The sequence below is a fragment of the Protopterus annectens genome, chromosome 12.part0 (assembly GCF_019279795.1).
Source record: "Protopterus annectens isolate FY-2018-M chromosome 12.part0, PAN1.0, whole genome shotgun sequence".
Taxonomy (NCBI): Eukaryota; Metazoa; Chordata; order Ceratodontiformes; family Protopteridae; genus Protopterus; species Protopterus annectens.
This window is the reverse complement of record NC_056746.1, coordinates 137,342,828-137,368,840: the sequence shown is the minus strand read 5'-3', so window position 1 is coordinate 137,368,840 and position 26,013 is coordinate 137,342,828. Positions and strand designations below refer to the sequence as shown.

At 41.3% G+C, this 26,013-nt stretch overlaps 1 protein-coding gene across 2 annotated transcripts in view; it reads left to right on the top strand.

The window, feature by feature from the left end:
• LOC122816397 (nodal modulator 1-like) overlaps positions 1–1,821 on the top strand; it is an 877,949-nt gene extending 876,128 nt beyond the window's left edge. For both annotated transcript variants that reach the window (XM_044089153.1, XM_044089155.1), the window contains exon 31: positions 1,273–1,821. In XM_044089153.1, the coding sequence (XP_043945088.1) occupies positions 1,273–1,401 (129 nt within the window). In that variant the 3' untranslated portion in view covers positions 1,402–1,821. The remainder of the gene's footprint in view (positions 1–1,272) is intronic.
• The last annotated feature ends 24,192 nt before the right edge of the window (positions 1,822–26,013 follow it).

The following is a 26,013-nucleotide window of genomic DNA, read 5'->3' as shown; positions in this document are numbered from 1 at the left end:
CTATAACAAGGACATGGAGCTGTAGGATGCTGCTCAAAGAAGTTTTCACAAGATGATTAATATCTCCTGGCAGGATGTTCTAATTAAATAAAGACCAGTGGTCTGAGATGCTGAGAGGGTTGACATTATGGTGGTTTCCACCATAACATTTCCTCCTTAGTGCGGTTTTCAGTTTTACTGTTAACCGTTCAGTCACTTGCCTGTTTGTGTCCCAGAAATGACTACCTCTAGGACTGCCATTTTGACTAAGCTGAATATTTGGAAAGCATTAGTGTATAATTTGTCTTTCATGGTTGTAGTTTATAAGACAAAAAAAAAAGGCAGACAGTGTGAGTAAATGTCAAAGTACACTGTTCAGCCTGAAAAGTTTGGCCATTGCTGATGTTACTTGGCTAACAACCCGCTTCCTTCTAGGATCTGTCAATCTTTACTATGGAGGGGATGCTGCTATCTTGGCTTCTGCTTTGAAGATCTTCACAACTGGAAGTCTGAGCTGCCACCATATGGTTCTTTATTTATATGTTTATGAAAAAAAGCTCAAATTGTAGACTAATCTCCCGACTGCAAACTTATTTCCCTCAAGGGCAGTGCAGCTCAGAATTTGTTTGGTGGTGGAAGCTTCCTTTGTGGAGGATAAGTTGATTATAAATAGACTTGTACCATAATCTTTTAGATCATTAAGCATAATGCCCATCCTGTCATAACAGTGCTTTACTGATGTTTGTGTCGAGGTGTTACAATTTTAATTTCCTCCCAGTCTGCTTTTCTCCGGGACTGGAAAAAAAAAGATGTTGATACGGCATACATCTTCATTTTATAAGTGATCCACCTTGACATCTACAGTTGTAGAATGTATGTGCTGGCCAAGACTGGCTTTACCGTGGCAGGTGCCCTGCATTGGACAGGAAGCTTACTGACTGAGAATCTCTAGAAGATGCAGATTAATGATTGCTGCCCACTTAACTAACCATTCTTTGTAGGTGACCCTTTATGCATGATGTTACAGAAAATTCTTGGGACCTTTAATTTATAGGTATCTTGGTATTAAAATAAGAGGCTGACTATGATGTAAATAGTTGCATGACATACCTTTCTTCCTACTAAAGTCACTTTAGGAACTTTGCTTTTGATTTAGAATGCATTGATGTGGCATTCGTTGAAATGAGATCATACTGCCAGATTCACTGCAAATATTGCCAGAGCTATAAACCATTACCTGCTTTTGTTTTAATGTTTCAATTCTTTCTCACTTTTTTGCTTTAATTTTTACAGCTAATTCCCCTGTTGATGCAACTCTCAAGTCGCCTGCTAGACATACGTTCAGTTGGTCAGATAGGCACAGACACTGGCAGTGTAGAAGATGCCAAAAGACAAGCAAAAAAGCAGAAAAGACGAACATGAGGAAGGTGGAATGTCTGCAATGTCATTTTTCCTTTGCTTCTTTTGAAGTGAATGTCAGCCTGATTCAGGTCATTGTCCACTGTAATGTGCATAATTGGATATCTGGATATTTTTGTTTTTTACTTGCTCCAGTTTGATCACTAAAAGTAGGCTTGTTTTATATTTATTTAAAATTGTAAATCATTTCAATAATGTTTGCTTCCAAAAATGAAACCACTGGAGTACTGATAAGATATGAAGCAGTATACCCCACCTTTTTAAAACGAATTTATTGTTTTTCATTATGCCCTTGTAATGCATTGTTGTTGGGACCGTAATACTACTGAGCCACAATTAAATATTTGGGGGACTTTAAGGAGACATGGTTTGTTATAAGAAACAAAATTGCCTTCATTTAATAAAAAGGAATTTTATATCACATGAGGATGATACAAATGTGTTTGTGTGTTAAACTTTTCCCTTACTCATGTAAATTAGATTTTTTCAACATAATGATTGTTGCTAGAGTAGTTTGTATTAGGAATGAGAAATAGCTGGGTGATGGTGATGAGTCCCCAAGCCTATGCTTTAGATATGTTATGTGTGTGGTCGTCTTTGCTGCTTCAACTGAGCAGTTATTCCACTCTGCATTGTCTCACCTGGACCTTGATCTTTACTGCCTCAAGTGCAAACTTTTTTTTTCTTTCTTTTACTTGGTAGAATAATAACTGTTTGTGGATATTTGCTTCCTCTGTTGATGTCACATGAGAAAATAACCAATTGGTTTTGTCAGATTTCTTTCAGTAGTCTGTCATTTGCATACTCTCGTATTTTTTTTACAATTTTGTAACTGCAGTCAGGAGTGGCCTTAGGTCAACTGGTGCCCTAGGCTTTTGGCTCCCCCACGCATCTACCACACCATTGCCCTGCCCCTGGTCTAATCCACACAAAAACCAAAAAGAAAAAAGAAAGCAAGCGGGCGCCCTGGGCTGGACGCCCTAGTTGGCCTATGCCTAAGGCCGGCTATGACTGCAGTTGAGCAAATACTTAACAAAATAACCAGATAAAAGAGCTAGAAATGTATAAGCATTTTAGAACACAAGCAAAGGGCAGTGATAATTTTCTAGAATTTGCGGTTTTGCTAGGTATGTTTGTTGTCTTTCCATCAGAGAAAGTACTTTCCCTGTTGGGCCTGGTTGGCTGTGTTGTATCAGTGATGATAGAAATCATGTAAGTCTAATTTTTGCTCCTTCCAAGTAAGGTCGAGAACACCTAGGATTACTATCTTAGATGATTTTCTAGTTCATTTATAGTGTCAATACTAAGCTGTCTGGGAAAGGTGAAGGGGTGTGTCTGTCTGAATTTGTGTGTGTGTTTATATATGTGCATGTGTGTGTGTGTATAATGTTCTACTTTGTTTCATTGAAAGCTCATTTCACTGAATTTCAATTCTCCCTGACCAAATCGCTGAAAGCTCAAATTACTGAAAACTCATTTCACCGAAGTGAAGTACTGGCACTGTGTAGAGTACTGTAAAGCAAGTAAAAGGTATATGCTCTTTTCTCCACTGTAGTGCAATCCTGGAGTTGGTATATATAGTAAGGGGGGTGTGGTTGGGTGTAGCACCCCACCTAGTTTGGTTTTATATTATATTTCACAGAAAGCTTCAAAACAATGTATTTTAAACCATAGACATGCATACTTACAACACCAATGACTGACTCTTTCCAGAAGACAATATAAACCTAAGCTAAGTGGGGGGCTATGCCCCCCACACACCCCTAAATATATATACTAACTCCAGGATAGCACTACAGTGGGGAAAAGGGGCATATACCTTTTACTTGCCTAACACAAGCTAAACGCCAAAAAAGTGTATAGTCATCCCCTTTGGCAAAAACAAATTACCACATAGGTGGTAATCCATTAAGTACAGAAGAAGTAATTAGGGACCTGGGGACCCAAGTTGATAGCATTCTCTCATTTGACAACCACATGGCCAAAGTGGTTAGAAAAACATTTTATATAGCCCACCTAATCATGAAGGGATTCACATCTAGATCAGGGGAGAGGTCATCGTGCCTCTACTCATCCCTCATCAGGCCCATAATTGAGTACAATGCCACTTTTGGGATGTACCTTACCAGACAACTGCAGCAACTGGAAAGACCCCAAAAGTACCTCACCAAGAGGATCAAAGGGCTCAAACAGATGCCATATGCTGCCCGGTTAAAGAAACTCCAGCTCTACTCAGTGGCATACCGCCTGCTCAGAGGCGATCTGTGCCTGACGTATAAAGCCATGTCCAACCCGGAATTAATGGACATGCTGCACCTCAGAAAATCCAAATCCCATCGAGCTATGCGCTCGAGAGACTTGAACCTCAGCACTGAAATAAATAGGACATGCTGGAGGGACAGATTCGTAACCCAGAGGCTCCCTTCACTCTGGAATAAAATCCCAGTCCAGGTTAGGCAGAGTCCCTCACTGACTCTCTTCAAGAGGAATCTTGATGAGTGGATGGAAGATCGTAAGTTTACCCCGAGTATCACTTCTGTGTCACTCTTAGACAGAGGCACAGTATACTAACCTCGAAAAGGGCATAGCAAAATTAATTTAAAATGGGTGGCGAAAGCCAACCACACTCTGGCTAGGCTTATAAATGCCCTAATGCAGGTAGCCTAGTATGAACCTATGAACAGTACTCTACACTGTGCCAGTACTTCACTTCAGTGAAATATGATGATTCGGTGAAATTAGTTTTCAGTAATTTGAGCTTTCAGCGATTTGGTCAGGGTGAATTGAAATTCAGTGAAATGAGCTTTCAATGAAACAAAGTAGACCCATAAATATATATATATATATTATATATTTTATATAGATATATATATATATATATATATATATATATATATATATATATATATATAATGTGGGTCTAAATAAAAACACCCCCACATCCCCTGCTAATTAAATATACCAACTCCAAGATCGCACTACAGTGAGGAAAATGGTAAATATACCGTTCCGCGCTGTACGGCGATCTCCATTTAAACGGTTTGAAGTTTCAAAACTTCGATCTTATGGTCTCAACCATAAGAAATTCAAAGTTTTGAAACTTCGAAATTTAAAAGTAGATCCACACACACACACACACACACACACACACACATATATATATATATATATATATATATATATGAAATGTGCCCAGTTGGAAGCTTTGTCTGAGGTGGGATTACTTCTTGTTGTTGGAGAGGGGCCAGTTGTGCTGAATTCTTAACAACAGATAATAAACATCCACTTTTTCTGTTTTTTGTCCTGTTGAAAGACTGAATAATTTTGACAGAAATAATAAAAGATATGTGAGTAGGGGAAGCAAAGCACAGCTGAGCATAGAAAGGCTGAGCAAACTGGTGGAGATTATCAACCACTAGGTAAGATTCCATAAAATAATTGGGAATATTTTGTATTACTTTAATACCCCATACTCTGCTTTTTGATGTTGAATTTACAAAAAAACAGTATTCTGTAAAATAAAAAAAATATCCTTTAGCATTATATTATACAGTTATAGCCAACGAGAATTCTGCTGTACTTGATCTGACATCAGTTCCTGTACAAAAGCTTTTTGCTTGGCTGATGTAGGTGCGTGGGACATCACACATAGGGCCATAAACCAGGGTCCTGAAAAGTGATGTCTGCACACACAGACCTCAGAACTTTTCAGCCGCAGACGTCGTCCCTTCGATCGTTCAGCTCCTACTTACGATTACTTTGGAAAAGATAAGTTCCCTGTTAGGGTTTTTTGTTTTTTTTTAATCATTGCTTGTGCTTGGTTTGCTGTAGTTTTTGGCCGATGTCAGCTAAAAAAGGCAAATGTAATTGCGGCCAGCAGATACCGCAAAAAGATTCTCACGATAAGTGCGTATTTAGTCTAGGTAGGGAACACGACCATATGTCGTGTTCCATTTGTAAGTGCTTCGTGCCCAAGACGCTTCGCAGTCATTTGGCCGCATTAAATTTATATCTCAAGAACCAGCGTCTTAAATGCCTAGCCCTTAGGATGGACCCAGAGTTGATCGACCAGCCCGAACCGCCCAGAAAGAAGTCCAAAGTTTCCAGGCCTGTTCCTACTGCCACTCTACTATCAGACGTCCCACCGGCTTCTGATATAGGGGTCAAGGAACACCCACTTTCTACTGTTAGCTTCGATGGTTCCCGTTGAGGAAGCCATTTTTGTAGCCATAGAATGCATGTCCGTGGAGACTATTCAGCAGTCGGCCCCAACTAACGTCGAGGGGAACCTGTTGTTGGACGACTGACCGAGTCCTGTCCTACTGCAGGCCAAGCTTCTATCCCTAGGCTCTCCCCAAAGCCTACACCTTCCAAGAAAAAACAGAAGACAAAAAATATCACTCCCGCTTCTGAAGCACTGCCAGATTGGCAGTCCTTTACAAACTCTCTTATGCAGACCTTCATGGCCCTTAGGCCCACAGGCCCTGCTCTTTCCACCATCCCTGTGCTCAGCCCTCACCCAGCCTCTGCCTCTTCTCCCCAACATCTGACTGTTCAAGAGGGAGAACAGCAGTGTCAGTATGATTCCTCCTCGGAGGAATCAGTCTCTTGTGTGTCTCAAATTGCTTCCCCTGTTGACTACTATTCCCCGGATGAAGACTCCATTGAATGGGACTCCTCACCTGAAGATTTAAGTTTAGGGGAAACTATAACTAAAATGGAGTACTTCAAGTGGGACATTACCCTGATGTCTGACACCCAGAAGAGATATTTTGAACTTCTGCAACTTGAGTCTCCCGCTCCTTCAGCTATACCTCCTGTGCTCCCAGCCTTCCTGGACGGATTCAACTCTGTCTGTAAAAACCCAGACTCACAGCCCCCAGCCCCTAAAAGACCAGACAGGTTTTGTAAGGTGCCTGATCACCAACAATTGCCTCCACTAGCAGATCCAGCTGTCATTGCTGTGGCTCCTGACAGACAATCTAGACAGGTACCCTCTGTCAGTCTCCTACTAACAGATAAAGACAGCAAAACCATGGTTAGACTGGGGAAAAAAGTGCATACTTCCTCCACCTTGGCTTTCAGAGCTATTAACTACCAAACACATGGAAAAATATAATCTGCACCTAGTGTCTCAGGCCTCTACCCTGCTAGCCTCTACACCTGTCCTACTAAGTCTAACATTGCATCAAAACTGTCCCTAGCCACCCAAGTGGCCAGACACTCCATTAGGTGTAGTTATGATGCAGCAGAAGCCTTAGCCAGGTCTGCAGCTTCAGCATCTGCCCTACACAGATATTCCTGTCTACACCTTCAACCCCTTCCAGAGGATTTCAGATCCAAAATTATGGATGCTCCACTGGACCACAATCTACTTTTTGGCAAGAATTCAGCTGAGCTTTTCAAAAACTTGCAAGAGGAAAGCAAAGAGCTGCAAGGCATCAAACATTTGCTGGTGTCCCCCTTCTCTAAGTATAGAGGAATTATCCTGCTAAGACTTCCTTTGTCAGGATGTCTTCCACTTCTCATCCCTCCTCCTCCAGACCGAGAAGAGGATCTAGGAGACAGCGTTACTCCACACCAACCATCCTCCAAACAGCCCTTTCCCCACAGAGGGGGCCCGAACTCTGCATGGCTGCCTTCCCCACCTCACCTTGCCTGCCCAGCTACCCCGCTGCCACCTCTTTTGAAAAACCATCACCTCAGACCAGTAGGCCCTTTTCATTATTCAAATAGGATACTTCCTTTGAAGGAAAAACTAAGGCCAAAAAACATTCCCTTCAAACCAAAAAAACAACTCCACCTATTCCTACATATTTTGCAGGAGCTCCTCTCCTAAGAACTATAACCAGTCCCTGTGGGTCAGGAAGGAAAAGGAATTCTGTTCTTGTCTATTCCTAGTCCCCACAAAGGATGGTCCTTGGAGACCCATACTAGATCTATCCTACCTAACTTGGTGGGTTCCTAAAGGTTCCATCATTCAGGATGCTCTCTCTGCAAACCCTCCTGCTCCTGATACCACCCAAGCCTTCCTGGCCACTCTGAACTTAAAGGAAGCTTATGTCCACATTCCTGTCCTGCCCTCCCACAGAAAATTCCTGAGATTTACTGGCATTTCCTCACATTTTCAATTTACAGCCTTGCCCTTTGGCTTATCTACTGCTCCAAGAGTGTTCATACAGTGCCTGTCTCCTGCCATTGCATTTTGCCGAACCAAGGGCATCCACATATATACCCTTATCTGGACGACAATCCTGCTCCTAGCGGAATCAAAAACAATGCTCCTAAGTCACCTAAAATTCACCATGACCATCCTGCACATCTTGGGGTTCACCATAAACCTTCCAAAGTCATCTCTGCACCCACAGCAGGACAAAGTTTTCCTGGGATGCAGGATCAGATCGGATTTGATGAGATCCTTCCCTCCCACAAGACAAAGTGCAGTCTCTCACAACTCACTTCCAAAATCTTTTGGGGGTATCCCACCTTTCCGCAAGGTAGTTCCTACAAGTACTGTGGCTCATGGCAGCCATGATCCCCATGCTCCCTCTAGCCAGGTTGCACATGAGAAAATTTCAGTGGTACTTAAAGAATGTATGGTCTGAGCACCTACACTCTCTAGACCAACAAATCCCCCTTCTGCCATGCCTAAAGTCAGAATTGAGGTGGTGGATTCAACAAATCCTCCGAAACCAAGACATTCCCCTGCAACTTCCTCCTGCTACGCAATCCATGCACACAGAGATGCATCAGATCTAGGGTGAGGGGCAACTCTAAAGGGTTACAGGGTTCAAGAATCTTGGATCCCTGCCCTGCAAAAACAACACATCAACGTCAAGGAGATGACTGCAGTCTTGCTGGCATTTCAGGTCTTTCTTCACATCCATCAACCAGGCCTTCTTCACATTCTTACAGACAACACCACAGTCATGTGGTACCTGAGCAAACAGGGAGTGACAAAAGCCTACCTCTTATGCAGAATAACTCTACAGATTTGGGAGCTAACCACCAAACCTCTTCCTGCAGGCCTCTCACATTTCCTGTCAGGAAAACAAACAAGCATACTTGCTCAGCAGAACATCCTCTCACCTTCACAAATGGATGTTAAACAGGGAAACATTTCTAGACATAGTCCACCGGTAGGGCACCCCTCAAATGGATCTATTTGCCTCTGCCCAGAACAGACAACTAAGCAAATTCTTCAGCAGGGATCAGTCTCCATCAGCATGGAGAGTGAATGCCTTCAGGTTTCCTTGGAAGGGATGTTCCTCTGTGCGTTCCCCCTCTTCCCACAAATACAAAAGGTCCTTCTGAAAATCAACCAACAGAAAATCTTTCTGGTGACTCCCTAATGGCCAAGGCAACACTGGTTCCCCCTTCTTCACTCTTTAGCCAAGGGCAATCACCACAAGTTACCACACCAGGTGGACTTACTATCTCAGCAAAAGGGATCTCTCATTTACCCTCAGCTGCAAATGCTAAACCTAACACTTTGAATGATTAACTTCTAATCCCTTACAAACAGCTCTATTCTGAGGACATGCTTTCAGTCCTGAAAGAGATACCTATTTAAATGTGAAAGTTTCGCAAAATGGTGTCTTCTTAAGGACGGAACCCTATGCAGGCAGACCCCTCCCTAGTCCTTAGCTATGTTTGTGATCTCATTAAGGCTGGACTAACTTACTCCTCAGTGAAATTCCACCTGTCAGCCATTTTAGCCTGCTTACCCTTGCAGCCGCTCCTGCTTTCCAGGCTGGACATTAAACTTTTTCTGAGAGGGGTTCTACATATTAGACCACCAAGAAAACCCATCCCTCCTCCCTGGGACCTCAATTTCGTGCTAGAAAAACTCACCATACCTCCTTTTGAGCTGGCTAGTTCAGCCTCCTTAGAAATGTGTACTTGGAAAACCATTCTTTTAGTGGCCAGTTCTTAAACTAGAGGAGTGTCAGAGCTACAGGCCCTCATGGCCTGCCCCCTTACACACCACCTTCCATAATTACACAAACCCTTCCTTTATGCCCAGTGTGGTAAATGAACTATCCCTAAACCAGTCCATCCACTTACCTATCGTCTTCCCAACTCCAACCAACAGTGCAGAGAGAATCCTTCATTTCCCAGACGTACACAGACAGTTGAGATTCTATTTAGATAGGACTAAGTCCTTCAGAAAGTCTGACCAGCTCTTTATCTCCTTTCACCCCAGGGCAAGGCAGTCTCCAAACAAACCATTTCATGCTGGATTAGGAAATCGACCCTTTTTTGTTATTCACACCATGATAAGGTCTTAACTCGAGGTGTAAGAGCTCACTCCACCAGGACCATAGCTACCTGCAAGGCCTTTCTCAAAGGCCTGGACACAGCTTCCATCCTGGAAGCAGCTACCTGGTCTACAGTCCACACCTTCACCAAACACTACAAACTAGACAAAGTCTCCAGGGCAAGGGCAGGCTTTAACAAAGCAATCCTGCAAGGATTCGTGGAATCCTGTACCTCTACCTCCTCCCATTTCTCCTCCTAAGCTGTGGTACTCTCCCACACCAAAGTGAATACTGCAGCATTGGAATAGAAGGACATAGAATAGTTGTGTAAAATCTTACTATAACCATAGATGTCCTTCTCTTCCATGTTGCAGTATTCCTTCCCACCCTCCATACCCCCTATTCCTCTTTTATTATAGGGTCTGGCCCTGGTCACTGCTTCCACCTACTAAGGCTTATCTGTTCATCCTTACAGTGGCATTTGTTTCGTTTGTTGAGATCTTGTTCTCCTCACAGGCCACTCCTGTGGGCTTCAAGTTCTGAGGTCTGTGTGTGCCGACGTCACATTTAATGACCTGGTTTATGGCCCTATGTATGATGTCCCATGCACCTACAGCAGCCAGACAAAAAGCTTTTGTATAGGAGCAGACATGAGATCGCCTGAGGCAGAAAATCCCACACCAAAGTGAATACTGCAACATGGAAGATAAGGACATCTATGGTTATGGTAAGATTTTACACAACTATTCTTTCTTTACTGCGGACTGCTGCATTGTTCAGATTTGAAAGGCTATGGAAAGGGGACTTTAGCTTCCTGCACCTGTTTATAGACAACATGTTACAAGAAAAACATGTTAATGCAAATCAAGTGTAAATTATTGTGACACAAAAAGTGCCCACTTCTGCAGGAAGGTAGTGTTGCTTGCAGTCCCAGCTGAAACAACTGTGCCACAATTTGGAGGAACAACGTGACTAAAATTTCAAAATACCATTGGTGTGATACCCCTACCAGTTCAAAATCCTGTAAAGATATTATGGTGTCATGGACTAACTGTGATGTAACGTGCTATCCAAGGATAATATCCATTTTTTAATTCAGATTTTCATAGATGTCAGTCGCACACTCTCATCTTTAGTGCAGAAGACTTTTAGGGTCTTTTCCAACAATACATAAATCGATTGCTGACACTGCATTGCAGCATAAGCGGGTGCTGTGTACTTCTGAGTGTACTGTTCAGAGATGTTAAACTGAGGCCCAATTTGTCTGAATCATTGGTAGCTTAGGTGAATGTAAAATATTCCATGGCACCTGTTGAAAAGAGTAGGGGTTGTTTATTTGTAAACTATTTACAATTTACATATTTATAAGAAAATAAGTTTTCATTAACATTTTTTCTTCATTTATAAACATCTTTTTACATATGTATAGACCCCACAATTTTTTTCACAATCACCACTTAATTTTCCTTATCACATTTGGGATTATCTATCCACTTTCAATTAAACATAATTTCATTCAGTCTCTTATTCCAAATTATTCAAATAATATAATTTTTTTTATCTAAATTAACTTATTCTTTACTATATCTTCCATAAAAATATTTGTCATATCCATATTTATCTGACTGTCCTCATGAAAATCTTTTTTCTATTAACTTTTCCCATAAATTTAACTCTTTACATGTAAAAAAAAAACGTGTTCTCTTGTTTCTACCTCTCCACAAAAAAGACATATTCTCTCATCTGTCTTCTTATAGGGCATATTTCCCTTTACTTGCAACTTATTAATTTGCAACCTCCATAGGAAATCCTGTTCAGTATTTTTCTTACACCTTTTATTTTTTGCTTTATAGCTTTTATAGCTTTTATTTTTTTTCTTCCATTAAATGTTTCCATGGATTCACACACTAATTTTGCAACATTATATTTATGTATCATATTGCAAATTAATAAGTTGCAGTGATCTATTCACAGCCATCAAGCATGCTTCGCTTATACAGTATGCAGATGACTCCACCCTCAACTGCTCAGCCCCAGCTGTACCTGGACTTCATAAGATCACAAAGGAAGCCTTGTCATCTGTAGAAAGCTGACTATCTAATGCCCAGTTAGCACTCAACCTGAGCAAGACTTATCATCCTACCCACTAAATCTAACCCAGTTATCCCCCACTTTAATATTTTAGCCAAAGACAATATTGTCATCTCCCGAACAGAACACACCAAACTACTTGGTGTTGAGATTGGTAATCTCAGATTTGACACTCACATTTCTCTTGCCATAAAAAAGTTAACAAAAAACTAGGTGCATTGTACAGAAACAAACAATTCCTCACCAAGACAGCCAGAATTTCTGCTGCCAGTTCCCACCTAATCTCCACTTTAGTCTACGCCTCTCCTATACTTGCCTACCTTAGACAAACAGACCTAAACAAGTTCGAGGCTTGCTACAATAAAATTGCTAAGTTTACCACTGGTGCATCCTTATCGCAGCCATCATTGCATCTCACTTAGAGAACTTGACTGGCTTCAACTCCCTCAACATTTTCACCTGAATCAACTTTCTCTCTCGCCCACAAGTTAATAAGCTCTCCTCTTACAGTCCCATCCCTTCAAAACCTTCTCCAGCCCTACTGCTCCACCAGACCACTACGCTCCAGCAGCAAAAGTCTGCTGCTAGTGACAAAACCCAAGAACTCAGCAGGGGAAGCACTATTCTCCTACATCGTATCCAGATTATGGAACAATCACCACCACCCCCCTCCCATAACCATGCTACCTTCTTGCAATCACTTCGACTGCACTAAAAACTCACTTAGTGTCAAGTTATGCCCATGCCCCAATCCCGATTAGTAACCCTCCTTTTTACCTCCCCTAGCCACTCTGCCTCACACCATCTAATCATTGCATTCCTTTCTCTGCAAGCTCTGGCTCACCCTTTACCCTCCCCTTCCCTCCTTACTCTGTCTCTCAGATCTGTTATTACATGTTTAACTACCTCACTTTATCTCAACTCCAAATACATATCCAATTGACTTGCACCTAGCTTCCTGTCACTACCACGAATGCTACTCACTTAGTCTCCTCTCGTACTTCTCTGTCTTCCCCCTTCCATCCCATTAGCCCTTCAGTTGTTCCACCTTCGTGTGGGGCATCTGTTTTATATCTGAGTTTAGTGCAATATTTCTATATAGAATTTAGGTTGAAGAGTTTAGAACAGTATCCGTTTGAGCTTAGTGCTGTCTGTATAGACATCCTACCTTTATTCCTAGCCTCGAGCTAGATATTGGTATATCTGTTCATTACCGTGTTTCATATTGTATGTATATCTAATGTTTGCTGCAGTATGTATTATTTGCTATTGTATGTTTATTCAGTTGTTCTTCATGTACTCTGCTGCTCATATATTGTTCTGTGGAGCTTTTATCCCTGGGCCTCCACTGAAAAAGGACCTGTGTCCAGTTGGAATTTCCCGGTAAACAAATGTACATAAGTAAATATTTCCTATTTTCTTCTATTCTTTCTATCCTTAATTTCCTTTTCCTTTTCCATATAGAATACTCCTATTTTCACTGGACATGATCCATACTCACAGATAAACTGAAGTATAATTTCAATAAACTTTTCTCCAGTTCTGTTGATATTAGTGGTGCACAACATCCGGCCCAAGGGCAAATCCAGCCCACCACGGAACACCATCTGGCCCCCAAAGAGTAACCAAAAATTTAAAATAAAAGTGAAAAAATGCTATGTCTTACTCCAGTCATGCAAACTTTGCAGCATGTGCTTACTTACCTAATTGACTCCAGTTGCTCACAACTTTAATTTTAGCCACTGAAGGCACTATTCTTTCTTGTTTATAACTTGAAGTCTGTAAACAGAAGTAACTTTCTGTAAGAGTTTGTAATAAGTCATGGCTGCAAGCCTGAATAAAGTTAAATGAAAGTTGATGTAGAAAACAGGCAATTTCATGACTGCTGTCAAGTAAAAATGCCAGTCACCTGTACCTATTGTTAACTCGTAACGACTTACTATGTTTTGAGGAAGCCTGCAGATGCATTAAGTATTCGTGTAGTGACCTTCCCCACAAGAAGGTTGTGTACCACTGGTTGATATATGTACACTAACTATATATGACAATTTTCCCATCCATATTGTATTTATCAAATTCACTTTTTTATTAAATGACAATCTGCACCAATTCCACATTGTACTTAATCCTTTCATATCCCTCAAAAATTTCTTCCATTGGTCTTTCAGTATATTATCTTCTCCAAAATTAGTTCCTAATACTGATATCTTTTTCCTTTCAAATTTTATTCCTTCTGTCTCCTTATCTCTAAAACCCTCACATCACATTTTTCTTTGTTAATTTTTAATCCAACTTCTCACAATCTGTCATTCATATTCATAACTACCTTTTTCATTTCTTCCCCATAGGATCATAGGAGGTTACTAGGCAAATGGCCCTGGGGTCCTTACATGCCTAGCCAAGCGTTTATTCCCAAAAAGAAACCTCAGTAAGCACCTGTCACTCCTGTCAATGAGGGACACTGGTGGAACCCTTAGGATGAATTTGTGATTTCCAATGTACTCCAAGTTTGTGCTTGAAGAGGGTCAGTGTGGTGGTCTGTTTGACATGTATAGGAATTATATTCCAGAGACGGGATAACCTCTGGGAGACAAACCTGTCACTCTAGCAGGTTTTGTTAATGTCACATATTAGTTTCAGGCCTTTTGAGTGGGTAGTGCATGAGGAGTTTGACTTACGAATATGGAGCATCTCTAGTAGGGCAGGGTCCGAGATTGCCTTATTGGTGAGACACGGATCACCCCTGAGCAATCTGTACGATACCGAGTAGAGTGATGGAGATTTGAGCCTGCCTGCATAGGACATGTGTTGGAGGCCATGGATCCTTTTTGTGAGGTATTATAGTGGCCTTTCCAGTTGGTGCAGATGTTTAGAGAGGTGCATCCCAAACGGAGCATTATATTTAATTATTGGTCTAATAAGGGAGGAGTATAGAGAGGTAATAACCTCCTTTTTTCTGGATGCAATCCCTTTGCTTATGAGGTGAACCAAGTAAAAGGGTTTTCTGACCACTGCCACTACATGATAGTTGAATCTGAGGTTTCAACCTGAGTGCCCAAGGTCACTCACCACAGGTTGTGTGCTTAGGGGGCTGCCATTGATGTGATAATCAGTAGGGGTTGTGTTTTTGCCAAATGGGATAACACATTTTTTTGCATTTAGCTTGAGGCCATGACTTTGGCACCAGTAATTAGTTGCTGTGAGACCATCTTGCAGTATGTTAACATCATTTGGGGAGTCAATGACCGCACCCAACTTACAGTCGTTGGCAAACTTGGACAGCCACAGGCCTTTTGTGTTTTCTTGTACCTCCGAGAAGTAGATGCCAAACAGTAGGGGTCCCAAGACATCCCCTGGGGAACTCCAACAGTGACAGGTCTGCTTTCAAAGGCAGAGGTGCCTATTATGACTTTTGAGGGTCCTGTCGGTGAACCAGTTGGCCCACCCACCTGATGAGACTGGGATTTATCCCAAGTTATGTTAGCTTTTCGATGATGCCCAAGTGGGGATTTGTGTCAAAGGCCTTGGCCAAGTCAAGGTAAGCCATATGTACTGACTTTCCCTCATCCAGGACCTTGGTGACAGTCTCAAAGAAGTCAACCAGGTTCAACAGGCAAGATCTGCCCTTGATGAATCTGAGCTGGGTGGGGTCAAGTGCTTGGAGATTGCCCATATCCTTGTTTATGAGTTCCACAATAATATGCTCCATGGCTTTACAGATCACTCTCGTCAAACTAATGGGGCGATAGTTTCCAGGGTCAGTAGTGGCACCAGCACCACCTTTGTGCAAGGGGATGACAATGGTAGTTCTCCACTCTGCTGGAATGAAGCCAGTCCTTAGTATGTGGTTGAATAAGGGTGCTCAATGGCGAAGCCAGTTCTTGCCGGAGATGGTGCAGAATGCATCCTGGGATGCTATCCGGTCCCATGGGAGCTGTGTTTTTTTGCCTTGGATAGGGCCTGTAACACTTGATATATGGAGATGTGAGGTGCAGGACAAGTATTAGGGATGTCAAAAGGGCCTTTGGGGAGGAAGGGGGTGAAGTTTGCGCAGAACCTATCTGCTAGCAGGTTGGCTAAGTTCAATAGGATCAGTGTAAGTGATACTGTTAAGTACTAATTCGGAACAAACCTAGACTTTTGGCTATTAAAATTGTAAGAATGGAAAACATTTGTAGATGATGCCTGTAGTACAGATATGTGAAATGTAGCAAAGGTAGGTTTAAATTTTTTTTTTGGAAAGTTCTACTGTACTGTATTGCATTTTATGTACTGTTATTTGTGTAAAGCAAAGGAATGTCTGGAAATACTGCTCTGAATCAGCTGCATTGAAATGTTAATTAGATGTAGACAGTGTTAGTATTGACCAGTCAGACCTGAGAAGTGTCTGGCTGCAGACTCCAGTATTGTACTGTGTGTGTATTTTTGCACTATATATTAGAACATGTTTATTTTATTTGCTGCCTAAGTTTGTGTATTAGTAGTGCTGCTGTGCTTTACCATGTGTCAGTGTTGGCTTTTTTCTTTTGTATGTGCATCCTGTGGAGCTCCACTTTACTGTACTGTACTGTAGCAAGACACTGTTGTGAACTTCTGTGTTGGTGACGTCGCAACCCATAAATATGTTGCACGTGCTGGTGATGTGCCAAAGAAAAGGAAAGCAGTCATCCTGGAAAATAAAGTGGACATAATAGAGATGCAAGAGAGGTGAAGCACCATTTGCAACTGGAAAGGCATTAGGCTATAGCTGGTCAACGATCTGAACAATTTTAAAGACAAGGCAAGAATAATGAATCATGTGAAAGGTCATGCCCCAATGAAAGCTACAGTTATTACAAAGCAATGCAGTGGTTTAATTTTTGTGATGGAAAGGCTATTGCTAATTTGGATTGAAGACCAAAATCAGAGGAATATCCCCATTAGCCTTTCATTAGTGTAAGAAAAGGCTTTTAGCCTTTTCAATGATTTCACAGCTGCTCAAGCAGCAAGTGCAGGTGGGTGTGATGAGCAATTTTTTGTGAGTGGAGGATGGTTCCATCGCTTTAAAATGAGGGCTGATTTACATAAATTAAAATTCAAGATGCAGAGGCAAGTGCTGCAAGGGATTTTCCCAAAATGTTGGAAAAAATTATTGAAGAGGGAGGTTATTTGCCAGCCCAAATATTTAACGTAGATGAGATTGCTTTATTTTGAAAGAAAATGCCTGAAAGGACCTACATTTCAAAAGAAAAAAAGTGCAGCAGGGCATAAGGCAGCAAAAGATAGGCTAACGTTATTGTTTGGGGGTAACGCTTCTGGTGATTTTAAGTTGAAGCCCTTGCTGGTGTATCACTACTTAAATCTGAGGGCACTACAACATGTCATTAAGACATGTCTTCTTGTTATTTGGAAGGCAAATGCAAAGGCTAGGGTTACAGTTGCCATCTCTGAAGATTGATTCTTGATCCATTTTGTTCTTGCTGTTCAATGGTATTGCTTGGCCAAAAACATTCCTTTCAAAATTCAGCTTTTATTTGACAATGCATCTGGACATCCAAACAGTTTAGATGACTTACACACCAATGTAAAGATTGCATTTTTACCCCCCAATACCGCATCACTACTTCAGCCAATGTATCAGGGAGTAATAACTTAATTTAAGGCCTGTTATCTACGGTGGACCTTCTCACAAGCAGTCAGGACTACCCAAGATAATGGGATGACCTTAAGGGAGTTCTGGAAGAATTATAACATCAGTGATGCCATCAAAAATATTGCCAATTTTGGGATGAAGTAAAACAGTCAAATATGAAAGTGTGGAACAAATTGTGCCCACAATTTGCGCCTGCTTAACAGGCTTCTACAGATGATGACTTTGCTGAAGGCAGGCAAGCTGTGATTGATATTAGTAATCAACTGTAGTTAGACATCACTAAAAGAGATGTCATAGTTACCTGACTCCAATCACAAAGAACTCACCAATGAAGACCCTATGGAACTGGAGCAGCAGATGATAGCATTTGAGGAAGAAAACAGGGACCTAGAAACTCCAAAAGAGTTAGCTGAAGCCTTTCATCTCATTGAAGCAGGAATGGCAAAGTTACAGGAACAAAAACCTAATACATAGAGGTTCACCCAAGTTTACCATACAGTTACTGATGGCCTCAGCTGCCATAAGGCCATTTATGACAAGAAAAAGAAAAGCTCTGTACAAACCTCCCTTGATGCCTACTTTAAGAAATTGACTCCAGTAGTAAACACCCTCTCTCCAGCAGCCGAATCAAACCCTGACTCTGCACCACCAGGCTCATTCTCTCCAACAAGTAGTGCATCATTTTCTGCATCATCCAGTTAATGCCTAAAATTATAATGTTAACTCACAAACCTTTACAGTAATTATCCTTTTTCCCATTTGAACTGCTTTTAGAACGGTTTCTTTAATGTTTTTTACAGTACGTGCAGTACTGTATTGTAATGTGTGAACATAGTTACTGTAGTATTACACTGTGCTTACAGTATTACTACAATATTATGTTTAAGATTTTTTTTTATTTGGAAGGGTTTCTAAAGTATTTTCTATGCAAAGAAAAGTAAAATAAATACTAGACTGAGGCAAACAATGACTAAGTGACATTTAATAAGAACTATATGCATGTGTTTTGACTTGCATACAACAAACTCAAAACGGATCTCATCCTCAACCTGGGGACTGTCTGTATAGCTCTTCTTTTCTAAAATATTCTGTTTCATTCCTATGATGGGTTCATAATCTTTTTGCATTTGTCTGTACCCCCTTTTTCTTTCTTTTACTTTGTTCCCATTTTAAATACACTTGTTTCTGTTTTTCTTTAAATATCCACCATTTTGACCATTTTTTTTTAAAAATCTCATTGTTAAATGGTCTCTGCAATGTTCTATTATAACTTCTCAAACTTTTTATTCCATTCCTTTTCATTAAGTCTTAATTCCTTTTCCTATTTTAATATATTCTTTATTTACATCTGTCTCAATCCATATAACCAAATGATCAGAAAAACCTGTTTCCACTTCCTGTATTACCACATCCATAGTTTTTGAAAGCAAAATATCTATTTGCATTTTTAATTTTCCTCTCTATGTAGTTTTCCAAGATGTTCTTCGTGTTTCACTGTTGCAGTCATTACATTTGAGGTAATCTGCTGGCAGGTTGCCCTCAGTCGGCCTGATTAACAAAGTCTTGGGTCCTGCGTCGGTTGCTGCCCCTTCTTCCATGACGTCAGGTCATCAGGGGTATAAAACATGCAGCCGACGTCATTACATCAGTCTTTCTTGCCGTGGGGTGCCCGAAGCAGTTCGCAAGTGCCAGTCGGCCTACTTCTGAAATTTTCATTTTCGAGTTTCAGAACCGAAGTCTTCAACTTAAAGCTAAGTACCCCATTGGGAAAACTTTTTCTTGCTCCTTACCAATGTCAGTAAAAGTTAATAATTGCATTACTTGTGGAAAACAAATACCTCATAAAGATTTTCATTCATACTGTGTTCCTTGCCTAGGCCCTGACCACGACGTACCTTGCTGTCGGTTTTGTGCTTTATTTAATCAGCGCACTGTCTGTCGTCGGTACATTTTTGCCTCTAAATATTTCAGTTTTCAGTTTAATTATCCAGAAATGTCGTCGGTTAGCCATCCGACTACCGGGATTCTGAAAAAATGCAAATATAAAGACAGAGACAGGCCACCGAGGTCCAAAACTGCCGACGCTTCTCCTAAGCCAGTCGCTAGTTCGCCGGTATTCAGTGAGGTGCTTTTGCAGCCCCTGATACCCACTATTTCTGATTCGCAGGCCTCTACTGATACCCATTCGGAGTCTAGTATCCCGCGAGATGCTTCACCTATGGAACCCGTGGATGTCTCTACCTTGGATGGATCCGGAGCTGCTGTGCAGGCACCGGTTTCTGAGGGTGTATTCAGGCCTACAGACTTGCATATTAAATCATCACCGCCTTCATTACTAAGGCCTAAATCTCGATCTCTGTCTAAAAAAACGATGCCCAGGCCACATGTTCAGGCCCCTATGCCTAAAAAACAAATGATCAAAATGGCTGAAGATCTAATTACTCTAATCAGTTGTAGTCAACCCCCCCCCCCCCCCCTCCAAGAGGCCTAGGGCTGAGCTTGATTTTGAATCTTATGATCAGGATTCTGTTTCTTCTGACTCATCTAATGACCTGGATTTGTCCATGCCTACTTTTGAGGATTCTGATGCAGAGGATTTTATTCCCTCTTCTTCCCCCTCCTGAGGATTTTTCTTTTGGGGAAACTTTACATACTTTAGGGGAGCATTTCCATTGAGAAAGTCAGGAATTTTCTGATTCAAAAAAGAGGCTTAGGGATTTCCTTCTTCTGCCTCAGCATAGGCCTTTGACTATACCTCCTGTACTAGACATTGTTGATGTGTTCTTGGAATCCAGTTTGGCCCCTGATTCCCTGCCTCTGGCTCCTAGTAAACCTGACAGATGCTACAGGGTTCCTGAGTCCCACAAATTCCTTTTCAAAAATCCTGTTGCAGATCCATAAACCATTTCTCGGGCCCAAGGACATTAAGGCTTCTACTGCTAAAAATCCTACCCCTTCTGATAGAGACTCCTGGGTGCTGGATAGATGGGGTAAAAAGGGTTATACTTTTGCAACCTTGGCAATCAGAGCTTTAAACTGCCAATTTCATATGTTAAAATATCAACAGCATATTATTGGACTGCTTAAACAGAAAATGATGATTCCTGACTGTGTGGAAAATAAAGATTTACAGTATTTAATGCATTCTGCTGAACAAGTTGGAAAACATACTTTGCAATGTGGTTTTGATTCTTTAGAGCCCTTCTGCAGGGCTGCTGTTACTGGGCCTGTGCTTAGAAGACATGTTTGGCTTAAGGAGCAATCTTGGCCTGATCATGTTAAAGCTAAATTGTTGGATGCTCCTTTAAATCAGGACTGCCTGTTTGGCAATAAGGCTGAAAAAGTTCTAAAAAAAAAATGGAAGATAAAGCTAAATCTATGCAAACTGTTAAAGATTTCTTACAAGTGCAACCTCCAAGATTTAGTAGGCACTGGCCTACTAAGAACTGGTCTTTTCCAGCCCCTTCCAGATCCTGTCCAGCCAAACCCAGGCACAGCAAAACCCCCAGGTTTCAGTCCCAGGGGACTCTCAGAACTAAGCAGTGGGGGGCCTCCACTTCCAAATCTGGAAATAAGACACCCCCCTATGGTAAACAGTCTCAATGACTTCCTTTTAAAATTACCAAGCACTTACCTTTTAACCACCCCTTTGGGGGGGAAAGATTGCTCTTCATGCAAAGAACTGGGAACTCATAACCCAGGACAAATGGGTTTTAAATATAATGTCCCAGGGATACCGATTTCATTTCCACACGTTGCCAACACCAAACAGATGACCAGACCTGCCCCCAAATCAGTGGGCAGAGGCTCAAAAACAAGTACTTTCCCTCTTAAACATGGGGGCTATTCAACCAGTACCAGAAGAGGAAAAGGGACAAGGTTTCTATGCCAGGCTTTTTCTGGTACCCAGAAAAGACAAATCTGGCGTCCAATCCTGTACTTGTCTACTCTAAACACCTTTCTGGAGATTCCAAAATTCAAGATGCTGACTTTTCACCAGTTACTTCCTATGCTAGGCAAAGATGCCTGGTTGGCAACTCTAGTTTTAAAAGAAGCATACCTGCACATCCCAATCAGGGAATCTTGCAGAAGATACCTATGCTTCAAAGCAGGCTACTTGCATTATCAGTTCTCTACACTGCCCTTTGGCTTATCTACTGCGCCCAGGGTATTCACAAAGTGCCTGGCTCCAGTTATTGCATTTTGCAGGCAAAGAAATATTCAAATATATCCATACCTGGACGATTGTCTAATTCAGGCAGAAACCAGGGCATACTTCTAAATCATCTGGCGTTTGTAAAAAAGGTTCTAACTTGTCTGGGGTACACCATAAACAAAAAGAAATCACAACTGGTACCCTGTCAACAGATTACATTCCTGGGTGCAAGCTTGAATACAACTGCCCAGATAGCTTTCCTCACGCCAGAGAAGCAAATTCATTTGGTAACTTACTTCAAACAAGTGGCCACAAAAACCCTGCTATCTGCAAGACAAATACTGCAAGCCTTGGGGTTCATGGCCTCCTGTATTCTTCTAATTCCATATGCAAGACTGCATATGAGGAAACTACAGTGGTACTTAAAAAGTCTATGGAGTCAACATTGTCACAGCCTGGAAACAGTGATTCCTATCATACCTTGCCCACACCTGGAGTTCCTATGGTGGGCAGAGGCCTGCCACCAAAACAAGGGACTGCCATTCACACTACCCCCTGCCGCCCAAACCCTAACTACAGATGCATCAGACTATGCATGGGGGGGGGGGGCTCACCTGGCAGGGATGTGCATTCAGGGAAAATGGAACCCAAATCAAATGCACCTTCATATCAATCAAAAAGAAATGTTAGCTGTGCAGAATGCTCTGACAGCCTTCAAGGACTACATTCTTCCAGGACAACTAATGGTAAAGACGGACAACACCACAGTTATGTGGTACTTAAACAAGCAGGGGGGGGGGTACACATTCCTACCACCTCTGCAGACTAGCCGTGGCATTGTGGAACACAGCCTTGAGCTACCAAGTGCACCTACAAGCTCAATTCCTGCCAGGAAAATTGAATACACCAGCAGACGGACTAAGCAGAAAACTCATGGACCCACACGAGTGGAAACTGGAACCACAGATTTTCAAAATGTTGACAAGCAAATGGGGGAGCCCAGACATAGATCGATTTGCCTCCCCCCAGAACTACCAGTTGGACAAGTTTTGCACAAGGACTCCCCACAAACAAGCCTGGAAAGTGGATGCTCTGTCCTTCAGCTGGAAGTCTATGCCTTTCCCCCTCTGCCTCTGGCTCTCCAAAGTTCTGTTAAAAGTCAAACAGGACAAACTAAAGATGATTTTGATTGCTCCAGACTGGCCGCGCCAACACTGGTACCCACTCCTGCACAGTGTCTCGCAAATATCTCCATGGCACCTGCCTCAGACCCCTTCCCTGCTGTCTCAACAGGAGAACCAAATTCTGCACCCTCAGCTTCCAACATTGAAGCTTGCAGCCTAACTAATCACTTAAATTCACCCTTATCATCCCTCAGCAAACCTGCGATGGATGTCATCTTAGAGGGAGAAGACCTGGTACTAGAAAATCTTTTGCTGACAAATGGAAAAGATTCTGTGCCTGGAACCAGTCTTTAGGGATGAGCACAGCAGCGCCCAATTTACCTCAGATTTTGCAATACTTAACTGAGATTTTTCACAAGGGCCTGGTTTTCCTCTATTAAAATCCACACCTCAGCTATTTCAGCACACTATAACACAGAACCACCCTTCTTCTCTCATCCTCTGCTCAAGCAGTATCTCAGAGGGGCAAATAACTTGAGACCACCCAGGAGAGCTCCTACCCCTGCCTGGGATCTTAACTTTGTTTTGGAGAAGCTCACTCTACCTCCTTTCGAGCCAGCTGCTACTGCAGACTTAAAATTTCTTTCTTGGAAAACAGCCTTCCTTTTAGCAATCACTTCAGCTAGAAGGATATCTGAATTTCAGGTCTTTATGGCAGTGGAGCCTTTCATCATCTTTCATGCGGACAGGGTATCTCTCAGGACCAATCCATCCTTCATGCCCAAGGTGGTTTCCAGTGTGGCTTTTAATCAGTCCATTCATTTGCCAATCTTCTTTCCCAATCCACAGAACAAAGGGGAATGGGTTCTGCATTCATTGGATGTGCACAGACAACTAAGATTCTACTTGGACAGGACTAAGTCTCGAAGAAAATCTGAACAATTGCTGGTAGCATTTGCTGCAGGGGCAGAGGGAAGGCTATTTCAAAACAAACCATTTCTAAATAGATAAGCCATTGCGTTCATTTCTGCTATAAGCACCATGGAAAACCTATCCCCCAGGGGATCAGATCTCATTCCGCCAGGGCTGTATCTACTTCTGCAGCCTTTCTCAGAGGTGTTCCTACCAGCGATATTCTAGAAGCTGCTACCTGGAGTTCTGTACATACTTTCACCAAGCATTATCATTTATCAATTTTCTCAAAAATCCAGAGCTGGCTTTGCCACTGCTGTCTTGCAGGGCCTTATAGCTGGCCCTAATGCTGTATAAACTCCTCCTCCCAACCATAGCTTTGGGAATCTACCCAAATGTAATGACTGCAACAGTGAAACACGAAGAACATAGTATAGTTGTGTACACTTACCATAAATGTAGATGTTCTAGTGTATTCACTGTTGCAGTCCTGGTTACCCTCCCTCCAGCTCCCTACTTTTCTCTGGCTATACCTGTACTTTCCTTTACAATGCTTAAAAGCCTTTTTGGTGTATTTGCTTTTGGTTGGAGGTATAATTTTGTGTTTTTTAATTTTATTTGCTCCCCTTTAGGGGGGCACCTGATATCTGGGGCAAGAAAAACTGATGTAATAACGTCGGCTGAATGTTTTATACCCCTGACAACCTGACATCATGGAAGAAGGGACAGCAACCGGCGCAGGACCCAAGACTTTGTTAATCAGGCTGACTGAGGGCAACCTGCCAGCAGATTACCCCAAATGTAATGACTGCAACAGTGAATACACTCGAATATCTACATTTATGGTAAGTGTACACATCTGTACTTTCCATATCTCTAAATCTCTACATTTTATTTCTCATTTTTTGTCTGATCTATTTTCTTTCTTTTTACGTCTTGTGTCACAGTCTCCCATTATATCCATATTTACTATAGCATAATCCAATATCCCTTTCTTTATAGATCACATGTATACCGTTAGCCTATACACTTTCCGCTCCCACCTAAAACCCACTATTAATCTTCATAGTTTAAAGTATAATCCAATATTTGTATTACCTTCCTATATAATATAGCAATTCCTGAACATTTTTCATTAAAAATGCTATATTATACCTCCCATCTATAATGTTTTCATTTGTTCTCTTTCTTCTTTACTTAATATAATGTAATATCTTCCAGTCCTATCAAATCCACCTCACACCTCTTATACTACTCCAGCAGTCCTGTTCTTCTTCTATATTTTTTTCTGTTAACATTCATTCTTTATACTATTAACATTAATAGAAATATTCTAAGTTTTTTTTTTTGTTCTTCTTAATTTACAGTAAATTGTTTATCTTTCTGATGGTGAGTCAACTCTATCTCATTGCCCCAGGGTGACAGGGTTTCTTTGAAAACTAATCCTGTTTTATGGCTAAAGTGGTATCCAAGGTAACTTTAAGCCAAACTATCCATCTCCCCATTTTCTTTTCTGAACCCAAAAAAGAGGAAGAAAGGATATGCCCTAGTTTGGGTGTCCACTGACAACTCGGGTACTATATTGACATGAGAAAATCTTTCAGATCTTAGGATCAGTTGTTCATTTCTTGTGAATCTAAAAAGAAGGGACAACCCATGTCAAAACAGATTATTTCCAAAAGGTTTTATAAGGCTATTACCTTTTTCTACACACTCCATAACAAATCTATTGCAGGTAGGGTCATGGCCCACTCTACCAGGGCCTTGGCATCATCTATGGCCTTTTGTAAAGTGTTGGATTTCATTAAAAAAATGCTATATTACATCTCCCATCTATAATGTTTCCATTTGTTCTCTTTCTTCTTTATTTAGTAATATAATGTAATACATTCCATTCCTGTCAAATCCACCTCACACTTCTTATACTACTACAGCAGTTTTTCTGTTAACGTTCATTTTTTATCCTATTAACATTAAAAGAAAGATTCTAAGATTTTTTGTTCTCTTTAATTTACAGTAAATTATCTATCCATTCCTTTTTTTAACTTTCATTCCTACATCCTGAAATTTTCTTTTCATATCTTTAACCCTTTTCCCAATTGAGCTTTTCATTTTAACCATTCTCCAGTTTATTTCTTCTCCATCACTGATTTCTGTCCCACTGTCCCGTTCCCCATCCACATTTTGTGTATTTACTACTGCTTGATTTAGTTCATTGTTTTCTATTGTCTGTTGTACTTCCTGATGCTGTAATTATTCTTTCTCATTTACATCACTTTCTGGTCTTCTTTCTCACAATCCATTCATGCATGTCCTGTTTGCTTGCATTTATAACATTTTTTTCACAATTCTTAGCATCATGACCAGTTTGCCCACATGAATAACATCTTTTTTAGCACAATTATTTGCACGTCCCTCTGAAAAAAAAAGTTTTAGGTT